Source organism: Tachysurus fulvidraco, chromosome 12, assembly GCF_022655615.1.
Source record: "Tachysurus fulvidraco isolate hzauxx_2018 chromosome 12, HZAU_PFXX_2.0, whole genome shotgun sequence".
NCBI classification, from domain to species: Eukaryota; Metazoa; Chordata; class Actinopteri; order Siluriformes; family Bagridae; genus Tachysurus; species Tachysurus fulvidraco.
In genome coordinates, this window is record NC_062529.1 from 15,305,663 (window position 1) to 15,326,297 (window position 20,635).

General features: G+C 35.6%; 1 protein-coding gene across 2 annotated transcripts; it reads left to right on the forward strand.

The window, feature by feature from the left end:
* The first annotated feature begins 921 nt into the window (after window positions 1–921).
* Window positions 922–10,651, forward strand: LOC113659333 (uncharacterized protein C14orf132). Of its 2 annotated transcripts, XM_047821123.1 has the most exons (3): window positions 922–1,438; window positions 8,546–8,572; window positions 9,171–10,651. In XM_047821123.1, exons 1-3 carry the CDS (start codon window positions 1,412–1,414, stop codon window positions 9,402–9,404), a joined length of 288 nt encoding a protein of 95 aa, XP_047677079.1. In that variant the 5' UTR covers window positions 922–1,411; the 3' UTR covers window positions 9,405–10,651. The 2 variants fall into 2 exon arrangements, with proteins under 2 accessions (XP_047677079.1, XP_027027840.1); XM_027172039.2 differs by lacking the exon at window positions 8,546–8,572 and having other exon boundaries at window positions 938–1,438.
* The last annotated feature ends 9,984 nt before the right edge of the window (window positions 10,652–20,635 follow it).

Genomic DNA, 20,635 nt, shown 5'->3' on the forward strand with positions numbered 1-20,635 from the left:
AAAGGCTAAAAATAAGGTAAAATATGGTATAGTTAAAGTAGAATCTAAAACCTGCAGTTTAAAAAAAAAGAGTCATTTCTGTTACATATGCCTTGCTAAACTATAGTCTAGAGTAGCAGCACAGTGGAATGGAGGAGTCTAGAACCCTTGTTGGAAGGTCTAATTCTCTTGGGGCTTTTCCCAAGGATTAAACAGATGACCTTCTTTTTTCAAGTATAGAGCACATAGGCAATGAACTAGATCAAAATTGATGACTGCCTTACTTGTTGAAAGCTGACCATTCCCTTACTCCCTAAACACAAAACTCTTCAGCAAAGTACTCTAAAGATAAATCTTTCAGCCAATAAAAACTGTAATTTTGCAAAAATGCAGTGTTGCTAATAGTTTAATACAATTTTAAAGTATTGTACACAATGCTAAACCTAAAGTGCACAGATTAGGTTTCAGGAATATAAACCTCCTAGTGCCTACTGCAATAGATAGATGTGACTGAACACAATGTCTTATGTTATTCCTTAGCATGCAATTCTGTATGATGACAAATGGCACTCCAGGGCAGTTGTGCTGGACGGACAAAGCACTCAGCCTGCTGTGTTTGCTGCTTTTATGTCTGGAGGGTATCCAGAAAGGGAACAAGTCTCTCCATCATTCATATCATAAACTCAAAAATGCACTGTATTTACATACTTCGAAGTCTTCAAAAAAAGGCCCACAAATGCCTTTCCACTTAGCCTTACTAATGAGAGATGACAGAGGGACATTCCAAGGCCTGAATGATGCTCTGTACATTGGCTTCTTTGCCTAATGGTGGTGTCTTACAACCAGCTTTCATGTGCTCTGGAGGTCTAAGTCATACAGAACCAGGTGGGCCTGAGCTGTATTTGAGAGAGAGAGAGAGAGAGAGAGAGAGAGAGAGAGAGAGAGAGAGAGAGAGAGAGAGAGAGAGAGAGAGAGAGAGAGGCACATGCAATGCATCTTTAGGCACATGCAATGCATCAACTTAAAATATTTAAAAAATCTTGAGGTGGGTTGAGGCAGAAAGAAAAAGAGAGACAGAGAATAGGCAGCTGGGGAAGGGGGCGTTTTAGGCGCTTGTAATGCATCAACTTAAAATATTTACAAAATCCAGACAAAGGAGGGAAAGAGACAAAGAGACTGAGACAGAGAAGGGCTGAGAGAGAGAGAGAGAGAGAGAGAGAGAGAGAGAGCGCATGGATGCTTTATTCTCTCCGTTTCGTTTATGTGTCTCGGTGTGTTTCAGGACAGTAAAATGTATTCTCGTCTTAATATGTCTAAGTTTCTAAGAGTCTCGTCTCTCCACTGAACTCCGCTCATGGTGCTCGGACACATAGCGCCATTTACGCGCATATTCTTCACCTCCTCGCGGATCAGCTGAACGAAAGTCTCCACAATGGATCTTACATTTATGGCTACGCAGGTATGTAAAATATATTTTCTCATTTCCCTACCACCAAAAAAACACACGAACAGGTGCTATAATTACTTACCCTGTAACTTTATCAGGGGAGGGAGGGCGTGGCCCATGCATGTGCACGCGCAAACACAGCAAGCACCTGCTAGAAAAACCTACAGTTCCCATTAAACAGGAGAATTACATGTAAACTCTTACTTTCAAAGTCTTGTTAGATAACGTGTAATTTAAATATAAATTCGTGGTTTCCATCTTGCATGGATACAATAGGATATATACATTTCCTTAGTCCCTTTACCAAAAAAGCTGCTCTACATATGGAAAAGCTCTATCAGTGTATTATTCAGGCAGAAAAACACGACTTCCTTTGATCTTTAGACGCATACACGTGCACTGTACTTTACCACGATGCACGTGCATAGCGCATTCCTATTCCATAACAACGACTTGTTAATGTTTGTAATGTTTTCTTTTTGTCTCTCTCTAAATTTTGTATCTATAAAAGATCAACACTAATCATTTGCTTCCTCATTTTCTCTCAAAGAGCCCTAGACTTTTGTTACGCAATAACAAAAATGTAATAAAAGCCAATAAATCACTTCTTTTCAATTCCCTAATAATATTAAAATATTTTGTTTGGTACTATTGTTAACCCAACTGTTGATGATGAATGAATTAGTACAGTATTGGATTAGTCCTGATAATGTGTTGAATTTACTTTTAACTTGTACATACTTCAGTAAAACAACATTTACTCTGTAGAATTCATGCCTGGGGGTTAAAATAACACCAACATTGTTTAGTTCTATCTTTAAATAAAAATTTACTCTCAGAGGTCATTTGCCAATGGGGATTCTGTTGGCTGTTCATTTCACTAAAAAAAAAGAAGTTGTTTAATATTGAATGTATCTGTGTTCTAAACTTCTGTGTAAATGTTTTGGATGGTGGCCTAAATGTTTCATCCCTTTAGCGCAAGTTCCTTCAAAAAAACATTTATACCTTGACTGGGCACAGAACCCAAGGACAGCACTTTTTGTTTCAATGTTAACAGTCTAATGCAGACTGAAGTTGATGCTTTGTGACAAAGTTTAAAAGCTCATTTGAAAAGTGCTGTTATCTTCTGGTTAAAACCTGGACAACAGAGAAGCCTTCATTGATTGACATTTAGGAACTTTTTAGGAATTGCTGTAATGCCGAGCGTGTGTGTGTCTGTGTCTGTGTCTGTGTGTAAATTTTCCTGATTAATATGATTTTACTTTAAAGCTACATTACAACACAACATTACAAAATAATTTTAGAAATCAAGCTATATTTCCTTTAAGGGTCACACACCCCATATTTGCATATGGGGTATTCATGGAGAAATAGATTCCCTTATTTCTCGCCTTAAAACAATCTGCTATCAATTCAGACGCCGCATTGCAAAGTTTGTACAGTAGCAATCCCTATATCACTATGTAGCCCTGTATCTGTGAACTGTCGTATTATGTTTGGATAAAAAATGAATCTTAATGATCACATTTGGATATGTGATACTTCCACAGACAAATCCGATACATCTTACATTCTGACTTGCATTTCTTTAATAGTTCTTGCAGGCACTAAATGTCTGTAAGGTGTAGCTTTTATAACAATAAGAATCAGAAGAAAGCTTTCTGTTATGAAACATGATTTTTACCACAAATCATGAGGTTAGTTGAAAACACTGAGCACTGTGAGCGGTTTGTAATATGATGATTTTCAGACTAGATTTCAGAGATTATATATAGATGTTGGAGCAGAGAAGGACACAGGTTTGTGAGAAACAGGTAACTTTAGGTAGATGTCCCTTAGGCTCTGAAGGTGTAGATGGCTAGATTTTTTTTTTTTTTTTTTTTTTTTGCGATACACTGAATACATTTGGGTTTGAGATCAAAACATGAGTCAGAATTTTAGCTTCATTTTCAGATCTTTGTATTTTGTATTCCCTTCTTGCAGTTTTCAGCACTACTGTATATGTTTTGTTTTGGATCATGTCTTGTCTCTGCCCTTGACATGTCATCGGCACTTAACTGTTTTGTTGTTTAGAATCTGTCTCTTGAAGTATTAGGCATCATCAGTACAATAATCTGGGGGGTTACTGGTGTACTAGCAGGAAGAATCAGAAGGCCAGACTGTAATTTGTAAAAGTACTGAGGTGTAGTTGGAACGAATATTAACCAAAATTATGGAAAGGTCATATTTTGGAAAAAGAAAGGATCTGTTCATCATCCAAAACATATGAGCTCATCAGTCAAGCCCAGTAAAGGTAGTGTCATGACCTGGGTTTTCATAGCTACTTCTGGAACAAGCTCACTAATTTTTATTGATGATGTAGCAGCAGAATGAGTTCAGAAATCTAAAGAAACATTCTGTCTGCCAATTTACTGTGAAATACATCCAATTTAAATTGGAGGGACTTCATCAGGCTGCAAGACACTGACCGAGAACACACTGCCAACACAACAAAGGACAAGGAAAAGGATAAAGTGAAAGGTTTTAGACTGGGTGAATCAATCACCAGACTTTAACCTAATTGAGCATGCATTTCACCTCTTGAACAAGACCCCCTTCCCCCACCCCTTAAGATTCTTGAAGAAGTACACAGTTTGGTGATGTCATTGGGTTGCCAGCCTATTACAGTTATTGCAAGTGAATGATTTGACACAGAATCTTATGTATTTACTTTAAGTCTATTCGCTCCAGTACTTTTCCTCTACTTTTTTTTAACACATCTAGACATAAATATCAGGAAATAAGAAAAACGGAAAATCTGATGTATCAACTCATATTGATCAAAAACCAAAAAAAGAATTGGCCTTGCCAATACAATAAATTCAGGGGGGACTGGAGATAGACATATTATATACTGCGAGCACTAGGTCCAACTTGTTACTAAGAGATCTTTGCATCAGTCCAGCTAACTTTATGGATAAGTAAGCAGTCTGTTAATGGCTCACATATGCAGTGTCCACTTAAATTCTACCTGAATGTTTGTACTTGTTTAATGTAGTACGGTTGGCAGGTGTAAACCTGATTTAGTGGTTGGTTTAGTGGTTTACTGGTTGGTAGGTAAGGTAGATAAGGTGCCAGAAGCATTATAACAATTGATCCTACAAATAACATTTTGTACTGATTTGTAATTATATAATAATAAGTTCACAAAATCATGATTCAGTTGGTAATTTTGTAATTAATTTGAGCACATAATTAGCTCCATATCTTTGAATTGTATTAAAGTTAAAAAGAATATGAAACATTCTGTCTTCTATAAAATCACTTCTACCCTCACCCTAAAGTTGCTCATTGCAACATGCATCTAGAGGAGACCAGGATTTACAATGGAGCCAAAAGCCAAAACTGCTACTAATCTAACCACCTCCTTAAAGATTTCAGTAACTTTTACTCAGACTTTTTTCCTCATTTTGTTTATTTGCTTTTAAAGACCCTGTTACCAAAAAACTGTATAAAATAATAATACCTTTTACCTGTATAAAATTAATAATAATAATAATTGAGCTCAATAAATAAATTTAGTGTGCAATAACCCGATGGACTTTTAAAATCTGAAAGAAAAGCAATAACACTTTTTTTTTTCTCCCTCCTTCAGTTACCAAGAAGATGTATTTTATGGTTAACATGTTACCCTAGCAACAAGCTAGAGACAACTGACTACGTGAAGAGCACATTAAAAGGGCCAGTTAGGCATTTGGCAAATTTATATTAAAAGCATTTAGAGATTGCATGAATACACTCATGTTTACTGCTGTCTGTGCTTCCTGTTTTACTGTTATTCAGAGTATTCAAAGTTTCATCATCCACGTGTGTAGGCTGCTTATGTTGTCAAGTTTAATAGATGGACACTAAAGTGCATATAAAGACTGAGCTATTGTAGTATATTCTAAAATACTGTATACTCAATACTCAAAAAGTATATATTCAAAACTGAATAAAACTCAAACCAATGCCAAAAAAAGATATAGTATATTATGTTTGTGTTAAAGTTGAAAAATATTTAATTTGAGAAATAACACTGAGTCTGCTAGTAAAAATGATTTGATTAATGTTAAGGTATACCAAGATGGTTTTCTCTGGCTAAAACAACACTGGTGTAAAACACATGATTCAGCTGACGCAGAAATTGTTCTGACAGCGAACAAAACAAATGCTGAAAGAGTTTTTCTTAAAAGAGAGCCTTATTCTTCCCAGTGCATATATCATTCCTTTACAATTTGACAGATGCACTGCATGTGCACATGTGGAAATTCAGATACTTAAGAGCCCTAAATTGTCTGTTTCAGAATCACCTTGCCTTTAAACAATATTAAATCCCTCAGCTTACAGAAATAACTATTGTATAGCCCAGTTCATTAATATTAGGAACAGAACCAATACCTGAATAATGCAGAAAGGGCAGAACGCTTGATGCTGTGAAGGAGAAGTATGATGCATCAGTCCATGTACTGTGACAACAGCAGCAGTAGTATGCCTGTGTATTATTGGTTGACTCTGTAGGAAATGTGCATTAAAAAAAATTAAGTGACAGGGTTTAAATCTAAAAAGCATTTTCACGTCAGAGGTTCATCTAATTCACACTCAATTAAAAACAGATTTTCATCATGTATTATCTGAAATGGCACAAGTGGTTAGAAAGAGCATATCCTCACCTTCTCCACTGTTTAGTTTTTCTGAGATAATATTCTTTGTGTAGAAAAGTTGCCAATACTTTTAAATCCATTATCAGTGGTACGAACACAGTGGTTCGTTTTAGTGGTTCTGTATCCTAGCAACACCTATTATGTAATTATTGGTATTTTTTTATGATATTTGGGCCTGCTGATAAATATTTGTTGTGTTTAATCAGGTATTTCACTGCTTTCCTGTTAGCATTTGATGAATTGTGAATACTTTGGCACATCAGTTAAATTTGAACACAACAAATTTGTAATATCATGAAACCGTTCAATGGACTAATAAAATCAGAGAAGGTCTGTCTTTTATTTGCAATGACTGTGTATAATTTTGTATTAACAAGAGTCTTTATTGTTGGCTATAGCAATGATCCCCAATAACATGGTTCCTTGCAATGGTGAAGTGTACCATCTATCCCTGACCAGGTTAAACCAGTTACTGAAGGTGAATGAATAAAATCAGCCTGATGTAAATTAATTGTTCTTAAGAATCAGTAAAATATTGTTTATTATTTTAGTTCAGTAAAAAAATATAAAAAATCAGAAAACCAGGCGGCACGGTGGCTTAGTGGTTAGCACGTTCGCCTCACACCTCCAGGGTTGGGGGTTCGATTCCCACCTCCGCCTTGTGTGTTTGGAGTTTGCATGTTCTCCCCATGCCTCGGGGGTTTCCTCTGTCCAAAGACATGCATGGTAGGTTGATTGGCATCTCTGGAAAATTGTCCGTAGTGATTGCGTGAGTGAATATTACTGCGTGAGTGTGCTCTGCAATGGGTTGGCACTCCGTCCAGGGTGTATCCTGCCTTGATGCCCGATGACGCCTGAGATAGGCACAGGCTCCCCGTGACCCAAGAAGTTTGGATAAGTGGTAGAAAATTAATGAGTGAATGAAATCAGAAAAGCCTTAAAGTAATATTGCTCTGTTAGTTCAGTAGTAGCAGATATGTTAATATGATCAAAAATAATAAATTAACTGAAATTTACAATTTTCAATATTTATTTTTCTTTTCATGGCTTCCTTATTAATGCTATGCTTAACCCCTTAAATTGCTAGAACTTCATAATTCTTCATAATTAATTATCATTTCTAATACTTTTATCGCAGTTGTGCTTTGAATGAAGATGAATTACTACTACATCTAATACAACAAACAATTTTAGTCATAAATAAGTGAAATGTTTATAATGTGTTTCACTGTTTGAACTATATATGCAGCATCTGAAACACTCCATTGCCTAAGCAAACGGTACAAATTCTGAGCAAAATAGTGGGATACCACTTCCAATAAATGCATTATAAGAGCCTTAAAAGCATTGGAAATTTCAATGTCTGGTTCTGCACTCTTATATAATTGCTCAGGTGCATCCGGATGGCCATACAGGACTTTAATTACTTCCATTACTGTTTGGCCCACTCACCCATCTCCAGAGACAGCCTCATTATGTAATTTCAGAATAGAACAGTTTAAATAAAATTATTATTGTTTATATATCTCACTAGGTCTGTCTTGTTATTGCATCAGTTATGGACATGATGTATTGTATCCTCAGCCTAGTGAATGCAATTACCTAAACCTGTTTCCAATTCAGTATTTTGTAACATCACATGTGCCATGAATAGATACTGATTTGGAATAAATATGAGTAATTATATTTCATTCACGGGCAGGGTATGAACTGCTTCAGCAACTGCTACCCTGCTACAACAATGACTGTAGTCAGAAATCAATACATTTAAATGCATTTTCCATGTTTAGTCCTTATAACACATTAGCTATCAATTACAAATAATGGTGGCATCATAATCATAATATATTTTTCTACTGGCTCTTATTTAGATTATGATAAAGAAGCCCCCTGTAATTACTAAGGCCCAGCAGAAACATCTCGACCATTTCAGTGGTTCTGTAATAGAGTTCTGCAGATAATGTTAGATTTCACATCACTTTTCAACAAACTATGCTTATTGTTATCATTATAACATCAGGATGAAAAGTAATAGTGTAGAATAAACAATAGGAAAGCATATCTGTATAGTTATATAAAATGTAGGCTAATTCTGTTTTTAAGGTTTGTTTTGACTCCTCTGCTTTCTTTCTTTTTTTCTTTTCCCAACATAGAAGATATAAGCCATAAGTCATAAAACTATAAAAAGATTACAAGTAATCTGCAAAGGACACTAACATCCTTTCATGCCATGAATTTCAATTCAAGGATGAGTCATCCAATTGTGTGCCAACAAAACTTTTTAGAGTCTTTGCATAACTTAGCCTTAATCCTGTCATTCGGTTACTCCGAAGTTAGGTTCATGACTCTTTCCATCATGCTATGAAACTGCGGGTTAAATTATGGTTCCTACTGTATTTATCTTTACATCTCTTTTCATGCCTTAAATCTATTTTAGATTTGTGAAGACACTTCAACTCATACGGTAATTATAGTCAAAATGAATATATGCTTGTTACATCTTACATTATGTCTTATACTGGGCCTTTCTAGGACTGTAATTGCCTTAAATACTTTAACTTTCTCCTTTTTAAATATTCACTAAACATTAATTAAGCATAAGTTCACACCAAAGGTTTTGCATGTGTAAAAATATACATGAGGGTTATATAAAAAGTCTGTTCCAATTTGCCAGTAGTTCTGTGAGGTGATTGAGGTAAGCTTAAATAATCAATTTAATAAGGATATGCAAATGCTTTGGGAAGCATGGTCACAGCAAATGTATTATTTTCTAAATGGAGAGAGATCGTGCCAATAAAATGACTGGTTCTCAAAATGTGTCCTTCACTTAATGTGTTCTGGCTTGTTAATCACACTCAGAGTTAAATAGACTTTTAACTAAGTGAGCATAGCAAAGATTTATGAATTGATTTAGTAGATAGGAAACAATTCTATCTCTCTATTGCATATTTTATTTTTGAAAAAGCATATTCTTTCTGCCAGTACCAAACTACAACATGAACTTAATTTAAAGTTTTCTTTAGCATTTTATTGGTATGAAAATATTTACCTTTTTTATACAGATCCCAGTTATGACAGGAGCATTCATGGACTCATCACCCAACGATGATTACAGCACTGAACATTCTCTCTTCAATTCATCTGCCAGTGTGAATGCGGCTCCCATGACCATGGTTCAGACTCAACACGATGAGCAGCAGCGAGTCTCCACTGATGCTATCTGGCTGTGGATCGCCATCATTGCCACTATTGGGAACATTGTGGTGGTTGGAGTGGTTTACGCATTCACTTTCTGATCTGTCCTTTTAAGGAAACTTTATTGGAAATGAGGTGTTGGTTTTGATGATAATATTTTGTTTCATGATAAACCAACATTTGCACACAAAACCTCCCTTCTACAATGTTATTTCAAAGCTTACACTTCAGTAAGCTGTGTTTGTTTATTCTGAAGATGTTCAAATGGATTAACGGGCTTTAGGTGCTGAACCTACTTCAGTATCCCAGAAGACCTTAGAAGCAATTAAGAGGAGTGTTCTTCAATTATTTGGATGACAGGACAGCAAATCTTTAAACATTAAACGAAAGTAAGGGACAGACACACTCTCACACGCACTCACACAAACACACACACACAAACACACACACAAACACACACACAGTCAAACACAAAGAAAGTGGTTTGTGTATTAGTATTAGACATTATAACAACACTTCTCTAGTGGTTATGATAAAAGATTAATCTTTTCTGTATAAAAATGTTTCCTAGTTGCACATTTCATTCTGTATAACATTCAGCTATATTACTTTGTATAACCCTATAAGTTTAAAAGACAGTCTAGTTGATTGAATTCAGACACTAGATATTTAAATATTTTTGCATCAATTATCTTTTTTTCTAGGCCTCTGTCATTACGTACCTTATTCCAGAAGCCATTTCTATGTGTTGAAATCTCCTATGCAGTTGTTGCTATGGTGATTAATCCTGTCTAATTAAGTACATGAAATGACTCTCCTACAGCCAAGGAAAAGAAAGCTCCAGAAGATGTTGCCCTAGCTTTTGACCCTCTTATTATTCACCCAGCTGTTTTCCTTCTTCTGGTTGAAGAGAACTATCCAGGGAAAAAGCCATAAGTGCATATTATGTTCAATTATAGTGTTACTTTATGGGTTGCTATGGAGAAGGTTGGATGGGGTACATAAACGGGGAACTAAAATGCCTCCACAGAGCTCTGGTTCTCTAATGGGCTTCCAGGGAAATTGTTGGAGCAGAATAGTCAGGTCTGTAATCAAGCCCAAGAAAAAGTAATGTATCTAAACATATCTTGTCTTTAAATGCACTTTCACTGAATCACATTATACGGTTATGGTAAAAAACGAAATGTAATGTTCCCAACATTATACCAATAATAATGTACTGAAAGGGAAGTTATGATTATGGTTGAATGAACTGATTTGAAAATGATCGTGATTTATAAGGATTTCTTTTCTGAAGGCCACCTGCTAATCAACCCACTTTTGCCTAATAAATGATGCACTTGTGAAACCATGGCTGTTCTTATTGATTTACCGCTTCACTCGTAATAAATGGCCACTAAGTTCCTAAGCTGCTGATCATGCTGTGAAAATTCCTCAGCTATAAGTTTTTTCTCATGACTTCATTCTTCATTATTCATTCTCATGAATAATAGACTGCTAGCTTAGTAATTAATGATCCTTTGTGATTTTCATACTCGTAAGCCCTCAGTGTGCACTAAAACATAAATCCTGCCGAGATACGCAGATACACTGCTTTCTGTCCCTGACCTGACAGCTTAGTGCAGACAGACACAATATGCTAATGTGGGTCAGTGTTTTTAGACACATACAGTACAGTGAGCTCATTTCTACACTAACAGTGTGGAGTTTCTTCTGAGCCATACAGTAGCAATGCTTTACAATTGTTAAGTCTGAATGTAATTTACAGCAGGTTACATTTTTTTTTAAAAAGCTTATGGGACTTGAAAACCTCTTAAAAATGTTTAAACTGTATAGAAATTTTTGATGGAGATGTATGTAACTTACTGGCAGGCTATGATATTTAGTTCTATTTATATTATTTGTAGTCTCCGTTCATAGTGTTATCTTATCCCTGCTGCTCTCATGTGACATCCACCCACACTGCCTCAACATGTCAGAGCTTAAAGATTATCCTAGACTTCTACATACCTTTGCACAAAAACTGTCTCTTATTTGTCAGTTTGGTAAATGCATAATAAATTTCGGCAAAACCAGTGTAAAAGACATTCTATTTAACACATTTAACCTTCCCTTTATATGCATCTTTTATTACAATTCAGTCAATACAGCACATTGAGGAGAATGAAAGACATTTATGTAATAAATCTCATAAAATTAATTATGAAATACACAGTATATAGAGCTTATATGTAAAGCTCTTTGCACTACTGAGCACACAATACTAATACTGAGTAGCGTTTCCCTTTGCGCTCAAAACAGCCTCAGTTCTTCCTGGCATGGGTTCCACAATATGTTAGAAACATTTCTTTCAGATTCTGGTCCATGCTGAAATGATTGCATCACACAGTTTCAGCAGAGTTTTCAAGTGTTGGACTATTGTAAATCTCTGTGTGATGGGATTGATAAAAAAAAAAAGCTCTGCAAAATATACAAAATGATGCGGCCAGAATGATTAAGTCAGCCAAGAAAATGGACCATGTTACACCTTTATTGAGATCCTTGAATTAGCTGCCAGTCCAGTATAGAGTGCATTACAAGATTATTGTTCTGGTTTTCAAAGCACTACATAAATTGGCACCACCATATCTTTCAGATTTGTTGTCGGTATACACCCGTCTAGGTCGTTGATCAGAGAACCATTATCTCCTTGTGACTGTGAGAACAAATTATAAAGGTAAAGGTGACAGAGCATTCTCGCATGTTGGTCCTATACTATGGAATGACCTTCCGCACTCCGTCAGATCGACAAAGTCTCCGGTTGTGTTTAAGGCCTTGTTAAAAACCCATGTATTAGAGGTAGCATGGGGGGGCAGTTTGAGGTGGCTTGGCCTTTGTGTTTTTGCTAGTGATAGGGTAGCTTTCTTTTGTTTTAATGTCTGCTTGTTTTTTGTTTTTTTTTGTATTTTTCTTATACTCCATTGTGGTTGTATGTAACTCTTAAATTAAGCCTGATATTTTCCTGGGGTCAATCTGACCCCTGCTGGAAGGTTTAGAAAAGTTTAATGTGTCATAACTTGGGTTTTCTGCCACATATTTGGCTGAAATTTACCAGGATTGTTCCAAATTATGAACTTTTGCCCTTTTCAGTGCAATGAACAGACACAAAAATGCACACATAAAATGTCCACTAACACATGCATTAAAAACACACACATACCAAACACACACACGCACACACACACACACAAACACACACACAAATTGGGCATTGCATTTCATTAGGCCTCCAGAAAGAAAAAAAAAGCCAAACATTTGTAAATATTTCACACTTTTGATATGCCTTTGCCTAGCAGAGGGCAAAATATGATCTACCGAAATGATACTACACACACACACACACACACACACACACACACACACACACACACACACACACAAACACACAAATTGGGCATTGCATTTCATTAGGTCAGACAAAACAAAAGCTACTCATTTGTAAATATTTCACACTTGCTATATGCATTTGTCCAGCTGGGGGCAAAATCTGATCTACCAACAAGCTTCACACACACACACACACACACACACACACACACACACACACACACACACACACACACACAGTTAAACACTGTTAAAAGAATTGGCCATTGCATTTCGGTTGGCCTCTAGACAAAACAAAGGCTACACATTTTCACACATGCACACACGTTCATATTTCTATAAAGAAGTTCAAAAATAAAATATGTGTTTTGCAAATCATATTTGTTTCCTCTCTTATTTATAAATTTAGTTGTATAAGTCAGCTTTGGCCTAGAGCAGGGGTCGGCAACCCGCGGCTCCGGAGCCGCAAGTGGCTCTTTCATCCCTCTGCTGCGGCTCCCTGTAGATTTGGAAAATAAATATTTAATTTAATTTTTTTATTTTTGTTAGTTAGTTTTAAAAAAAATGTAATTATAAATTCTACGATCATGATGCTCTTGTAACATTAAAATAAACAGTGTTTATTTTTTTTGGTCGCTCAAAATATGCGTCATAACTGCTGACTTGCGAAATCCGACACACAGAAGTAGGCGCATTGTCGATTTGCTGCAGCCGGCAAGTTTAATTTTTTATGTCAATGTCACGCATTGAGAGTGACAGTCACGCATTTCGGTCTTTTCTCACGCTCTCCCGCCGCACATCATATTCTTACGCAGAAAAACTTTTTGACTATCATATATTTAATAAGCCGCAGCGCCCAAAATGTATCAGTTCGCACCGCTGTCTCTATGGAACCAGGCAGGAATCAAGCGCGTCTCAGTTCTTAGTCGAGTCTGACACTTATCAGCCAATCAAAAAAAAGAGGCTACACAATAGCCAATCAGAAATTAGCACTATCTGGGAAAGATTTAACGCAAAATCCAATGAAAAAAAGCGAGGGGTTGGAGACGTCATGCTTGCCTGTCTTCAAAACTTGAGAGCCCTGGTCATGAATACGAAGGACTCAATTATATATTAAACATTTTATTTGAAAGTAACCTTCAACCCAGCGTCTTTTTTCTTAAGGTTAGTTGAAACTGTTCAAAATATTTTTGTTTGCCTGCAGAAATAAAATTGCGTTTAATCGGTAGCAGTTAATTTATTTCATAAATGCAACACACTACAGTTTTTTTCTATAGTTTCCATAAAAGTAAAAAACGATATATACAGTGTTATCTTCATTTTAGATGTCACAAGGGTTTTGTGGCTCCCTGTGGTATTTTTTCTGTGGGAAACGGGTCAAAATGGCTCTTTGAGTGTTTAAGGTTGCCAACCCCTGGCCTAGAGATATGCTGAGTAATGTTTGACATTTATCAGTCAGGGGTTATCAAAAATAATAATTAATAATTTCTGCTTATTTTACTCAAAAACATGGCATAATTACATAAGGTTTATCGTTCCTAAAATAAGTATAATAAAAAAAACATAAGGAGTGTAAAAGAAGTTTTATTCACATGAAATTATGCCATGTTTTTGAGGGGGGGGTGGGGGTGGTTGTGTGTGTGTAGCCTGTTGTTGGTTGATCAGATGACATCAGGTGGGCAAAATAGATATTATAAGTGTAAAATAGATATTACACACAGAATGGTGATCATTGTAGAATTTTTGATTTATAAGCATTCAAGTCAATTTGGCCTGGAAAAAACAGGTTTTATTATTTGCTGACATTAAATATGGTCAAAATGGTTTCAAAACAATATCCTGCCTTTGAAATATACCAGCCTGTAATTGTGCATCAACTTTTGCGCCTCTATAGTGAAAATAATTCAAAATTTCTGTTTTGTTTTGTTTTTTTTACCAAAAAATAGGCATTTTTGTATATAAATAAGGTTTATTAAACCAAATATGTATATTTATTTTATTTAATTTTTTTTGCAAAATATATGTTAATACTTTGAAAACAAGTTAGACTAAAAAGGTGAAGAAGAAAAAATGGCTATCATATATAGTTCATTTTTTATAAGCAGTCAAAACAGACAAAGTCAAGTTGACTCGGCGATCCTAATTTGCATAGGAGGAAAATACAAGGGTTAAATGCTTTATACGACTGTTTGTGAAGCACCTTAGGCAACGTCTGATGTATAATGTGTGCTATAAAAATAATAAAAAAGAAAGAAAGAAAAGAAAAGAAGTGCACTTTCACACATCCCAAAGATGTTCTATTGGATTTAGATCCTGTGTCTAGGAAGGCAAATGAAGAGCACTGAACTCATTGTCATGTTCATGAAACCAGTTTGAAAAGACTTTTGTTTTGTGACATGATGCTTGGCAGATAAGAGTGAAACTTGACATCATCTGCTGTTGTAGCCCATACACCTCAAAGTTTACGCTGTGCATTCTGACATGCTTTTCTTCTCACCACAGTCGTATAAATTATCTGAGATATGTTTCTGTCAGCTCGATCCGTTTTGGCCATTCTCTGTTGACATCCCTTTAACAAGGTGTTTGAATGTTTTTCTTTATATTACCATTCTGAGTAAACTCTAGGGACTGTTGTGTATGAAAATACAAGGAGACCACTAACTGTAGAAATGCTTAAACAACCCCATTTAGCACCAACAATTATGCCAAGGTTAAAATAACTGAGATCAAATAATGTAAGTATTACCCAAAGCTGCTCCCCATATCTGCATAATTTTATGCATCGTGCTGCTGACACACAATATAAATAATAGTTAATGAGATGAAGAATGTGAAGTAGCGGTGGATTTGTCCCTATGAAAGAAAAATAATTTATATTTACTTTGATAAGAGAGTGCTTTGCCCAGCAAAACCATTTTTATCTTGTCAATTTGTATCAGGTTTGATTTTATTCCCTAGCTCATCTGACAGGACACTGGAAACTTACTGCTATTGTGTTAGAATAGAATAGAAAGGTAATAATTTTCACTATGTTTTATTTTTTGTGTTTAATTAATCTTCCGCATCAAATTGACCGCTTCATCTTGCTCAGTGTTGCAGTGACAATACACCAGAGAGCACAAACACAGGGAAAACCTGGGAAACTCCACAGAGACAGAAACCCTAAATTGTTTTATTAACCTATATTTATGTTGTGCAATTATTACCATTCTAGCCACAAGAGGGGGCAAATTCTAAAGAACAGCTCTCAAAGCCACTTTCGTAATATTTTTCTCACATCACACCACAAGAATTCTGGCTCAGTTTTAGTTTAGATTATTTATTTAGACACAAGCCAGAGTGTCTACTTTGGGCTATTAGGACAGCGTTTTTGTAAACTATGATGACCCTAGCATTATTTACACAACTTCTTAATGTTACTTTAGACAAAGTCGTCATTGGAAAGATCAGCACTGGTGACATGCTCTTGTGCTTATATGAATAAAAACATCAAAACTCAACATTTGGTGTTTCAGTAAATTATCATAATATTTTTATATACACTCATGATATGGCTCTTTAATTCAGCACGGCGTTTAAATACTTGGATAAATACACATAAATACATGTAATTATGATATTATATATGGAAATGCTATTGGTAATTGTAACGAGTCTGTCTGTGTTTCCCCTTGTTTCTGTCTGCCGTCTTTCGCTGATGTTAATTGTTTCCTCCGCCCAATCATTCCTTACCATGGACACTAATTGCATTCCATCTCTTCCCCAGGTGTTTTGTCTTTGTCTCTGATTGTCTCTGCTTTGTGATTGGTCCCTGTTTACCATATATACGCTGTTTGTTCATTCCCCTGTTGTGAGGCGTTGTTGGTGTTTTGCGTATCCTGTTCCTTGTCCCTGTTCCTTGTCCCTGTTCCTTGTCCCTGTTCCTTGTCCCTGTTCCTTGTCCCTGTTCCTTGTCCCTGTTCCTTGTCCCTGTTCCTTGTCCCTGTTCCTTGTCCCTGTTCCTTGTCCCGTGTTCTGCCTGCCTGTTTCCGTTTTTGTTCATTTAAATAGTAAATTGCCTTTGTCTCACCATGTCACATCGTGACAGTAATATACTACCATATATCAAAAAACTGTTTTCTGTTATTGGCTAACAGCTCATATAGTGCTGGGATAGTCTGTTCTCCAGAGCCGTTCTACTTCTGGATGTTATATCCATGTTGCTGATTTTTGTTCTGCCTTCACTTGTGGCAGCATTTAGCAAAGCCCTATACCGTAACTCACTTCAGTGATGATGTCTAGAAAGCTGAGAGAATTAGTTAGGTTTAGTCGAACCATAATTTGTGTTCAGACACACAATAACAAAGAGCAGTTGCAACCATCTTACTTCAGACAGAAATGCAGTCTATCTGAGTTACCTTTTAAACAAAACACTTGAAATAACTGCAGCACTGAATATATTTCTAGGGAAGGTTATAGTTATGCATCTTTTAGGCTTTCAATTCAGAAATATTCAGATTCAGTACAGACAAATAATTGATTTACATCTTTGTTTTTTGTTTTTTTAAGTTTGTACATTTTCAGGCTTATGTACAGTAGACATACTTATCCCTTAGCCGTGCGTCATCATGTTTGGAAAGTGCAACCATCTGAGGTTTCATGTGTAAATGTGGGGACAGTTGACTGTTTGGAATGGAAAGTTCTGCTGTCTCATAAAGCTTGCCAGAGCTAACTAACCATCATTTGCTAGATGTTTTAAGACCAAAATTTTAAAAATATACTTCTGGGAGGACACACAGACACCATGTCTGCTATATTTGGATGCAGAATAGACCAATTTCTGGTGGTGTGGAGTTCCAAAGCAAATATACAGATTTATCAAAAAACACACATACTATGTGTGTGTCCTTCACTTAAATGAAAAGGAAAAATGTGCCTTCATTGTTTGAGTACTATTGTTTCATATTTGTTTTCCTATCACTAAGAGTCACTATGTCAAGTGTTTACTTCCTGCCTGACAATAACATAAAAGTGTCAGGTCACAGTATGCAAACAAAACATATTAACCTGTTAATGGTTGTTACGTCACTGGCCCAGAAAGATTTATGTTCTCTTCTGTATTACGCATAAGCACCATATGGCCACTGCCAAAACATACAAAATGGCCACAAAATAAATAAGTAAATGTAAAGCTAAGAAACAGCTAATGTAATGTTCTTACCATTTCCTGGGTAAGAGAGAAGTCTACTTATCATTACCACTGCTTCTGCTTTCAAAGAGTAACTGTATATAGTATAATTATTGCAATTATGGGCACCATAATTGCAATGGGTGGTGCAGTGTGTATTCTCACAGCTCAAGGGTTGGGGGCTTGATGGCTTTGTGGCTTACGAGATTTGTGAAGTGTTGCATATTCTTTTTTTAATTTGTGGGTTGGGCCTGTGTTGGACTGGGATCCTATACAGTGGTGTGTTCCTACCTTGTACTAAGTGTTTTAAAGACAGTCTCTGGCTATAATGCCACACTGGTAAGTGTAAGGTGACAATATAATATAACAGAATGAATATTTCACAAATTTAATTAAGCTCAATTTTGGAAAAGAAACAATCGGTATAACCTCACATTATCACAACCTCTTGCCTTTGTTGCCTCTAGCTTGTTTATTAGATCTAAATATAAATTAAAATCTTAAACTTTTTACATTATTATTCAGAATTTTTATATTCCTTTAAAGCTGCTTTGTGACAAATAAAATGTAATTTTATTAAAATGTCAAATTTAAAATGTCAAATTATTACAAATATGAGCTCAGCTGTGCCACTGGAGTGTATGTGCTTAAGCTGGGAAAATAAATAGTATGCACGAATATGTACCCAACAAAGTGTTTAAATTTACCTTAATCTAAACTGCTTTAATTAACAATTTCCAAGCAATAGTGCATGCAAGAGTGAAAAGCTAAGTAATGGGCATTTTGGGTCAGAAGCAAGCCAGGTCATTTGGATATTACACACACAAGGCTGGATCTTTAGGCAATTTTACAACTAAACTCAGTGTATAGCTAAACGCTGTTTACAGCTAAACCCAGCCCTCTGCGGTTAAACCTTCATCTTGTCTATAGACATATTTGCAGGCTTAAGATGTAAACTGAGAATGCTTCTCTCATGTATGCCAAATCTTCATGTATGCCAAAATATCTAAATACTTGTAATAACAACTGCACAATGTTGGAAGAAGTATTAGTTGCAGGAATTTGGAATATTTATCTAAACAAAGGAAATATTTTTACAATACATCTATATAGTTCTACAGATTTGTACAGTCTATGCCAATGAATTGGAGCTGTTCTGGTCATACTAAGACACTTTATTATTTTCTTTTATTCTGTATGTGCTTACATATCATGATCATGAACATTTGAGTGAACATTGGTTTTATCATCTGTACATTCTGGTGGAATTGTGAAATCCTACATTTGTGGGTTTTATCTCTTCATCCTAGGGAAAAGCCACAACAGAACAGAATCTGGTCAGTTAGGTGTAAAAGGGTTTTGACTTTGGTATTCTTAGAATCCAAGCAGTAGGACATGGAAAATTTAATCAGGAAAAAAACAGTGCTCATCTTTTCTGGGTATTATGAGGGTTTACTGAAATCATTATAGATAATGAAAAGCTAGTTGGCTTCCTTGAACTATTAAAGATATTGGGTTTATTAACAATGACCACATACACTTTGGATTCATACATCCACTTTGTGGCATATGAGAAAGCTGTTTAAGGCAGATGGAAGTGGGCATGCATTTTAATTTTTTTCATAAATATATATTTCCATTTGTGAATGTAATTACAAAGTTTTAGCCATGTCTCTGTCCACAAACTTGGAAAAATTTTCATAGTGTTGATCAATCCATATGGCATGAACAAATATTCCAAAAAAAAAAAAAATGGGCAAAGGTTTAGATTGTAAGCAAATAGACATAAAACAAGATAAGACATAGGGCAAAGTAGTTAAGCATTAAAACAGTACTGGTCCATATGCCTATGTGGTGCATAGGCACATGTATATATGGTCATAAAATCACAGAGTGCACTTGACAGCTACTGTAAAAGTACTTTAATTAGAGGTTTAATGCATTTTTCTCAGTAGAAACTACAGAGAGAAGCCTCACAAGGGAAATCTGAGAGAATGCTTTTACCCAAACATAAGGACAATGAGTACTAAGCTATAATAACTGGTCGATAATGGCAATTAGCTGGATACACACAATATGTGTACAACTCAAAGACAGTTAAGTGGTCACACACAAACTTTGTGGTCAATTATGACAAAGATAAGCGTTCTGTGTAAGTGAAAAGCCAAGCGAATTCCCCAATCAATTACTTTTTTATTGGTAAGTATTGGAGAGTAGTAAAGGCTGCTATTAAACTATAGGTACACTGTAATAAAATTTTTCCAAATCACACAATTTTGAGGAGGTAAAACAACTTATTCATGCAATATATCTTCTATTCAGAATTAACTATTTGCTTTATTCAACCCATGTGTGAGGCAATTGCCATGATCTGTGATAAAACAGTATAATTCTTTTTTTTTTTTAATTGTATTCTCCAGGTTCACCATCTGTTCCTTACATCATCCAAGTTTACTTTTTATCTTTAGCCACAATTTCCCCTGTGATTTCCCCTTAAAGTTCAGCATTCATTTGTACAAAACATCATCTCATCCAACCTCTTTTTCATCACATAAATATTTATGTTTGTAACAGTTGGAGCGTTGGTGGATATCTAAACATTTTGCTTCAGAGTCATAAATTAAAATAGACTTAAGCCATTATACAATTAATCTTTTATGAACATCAAATAAAGTAAAGAAACATAGACTTTGAATGTGTTCAGAAAAAAATTTGACTATATTTGCATTCAGAGGAATAGAAATGTTTTTTTCTTTGGTCCAGGAAACTGTGGGGGGAAAAGGGAAGAGGAGGGAAAAG

What these genes read in the sequence shown, in the direction of transcription:
- LOC113659333 (XM_047821123.1), top strand. Translation starts at nt 1,412, where the DNA reads ATGGATCTTACATTTATGGCTACGCAG. An exon ending in TTACATTTATGGCTACGCAG is followed by an intron (nt 1,439 to 8,545) that starts GTATGTAAAATA and finishes AATCTATTTTAG; the next exon opens with ATTTGTGAAGACACTTCAAC. An exon ending in AAGACACTTCAACTCATACG is followed by an intron (nt 8,573 to 9,170) that starts GTAATTATAGTC and finishes TTTTTTATACAG; the next exon opens with ATCCCAGTTATGACAGGAGC.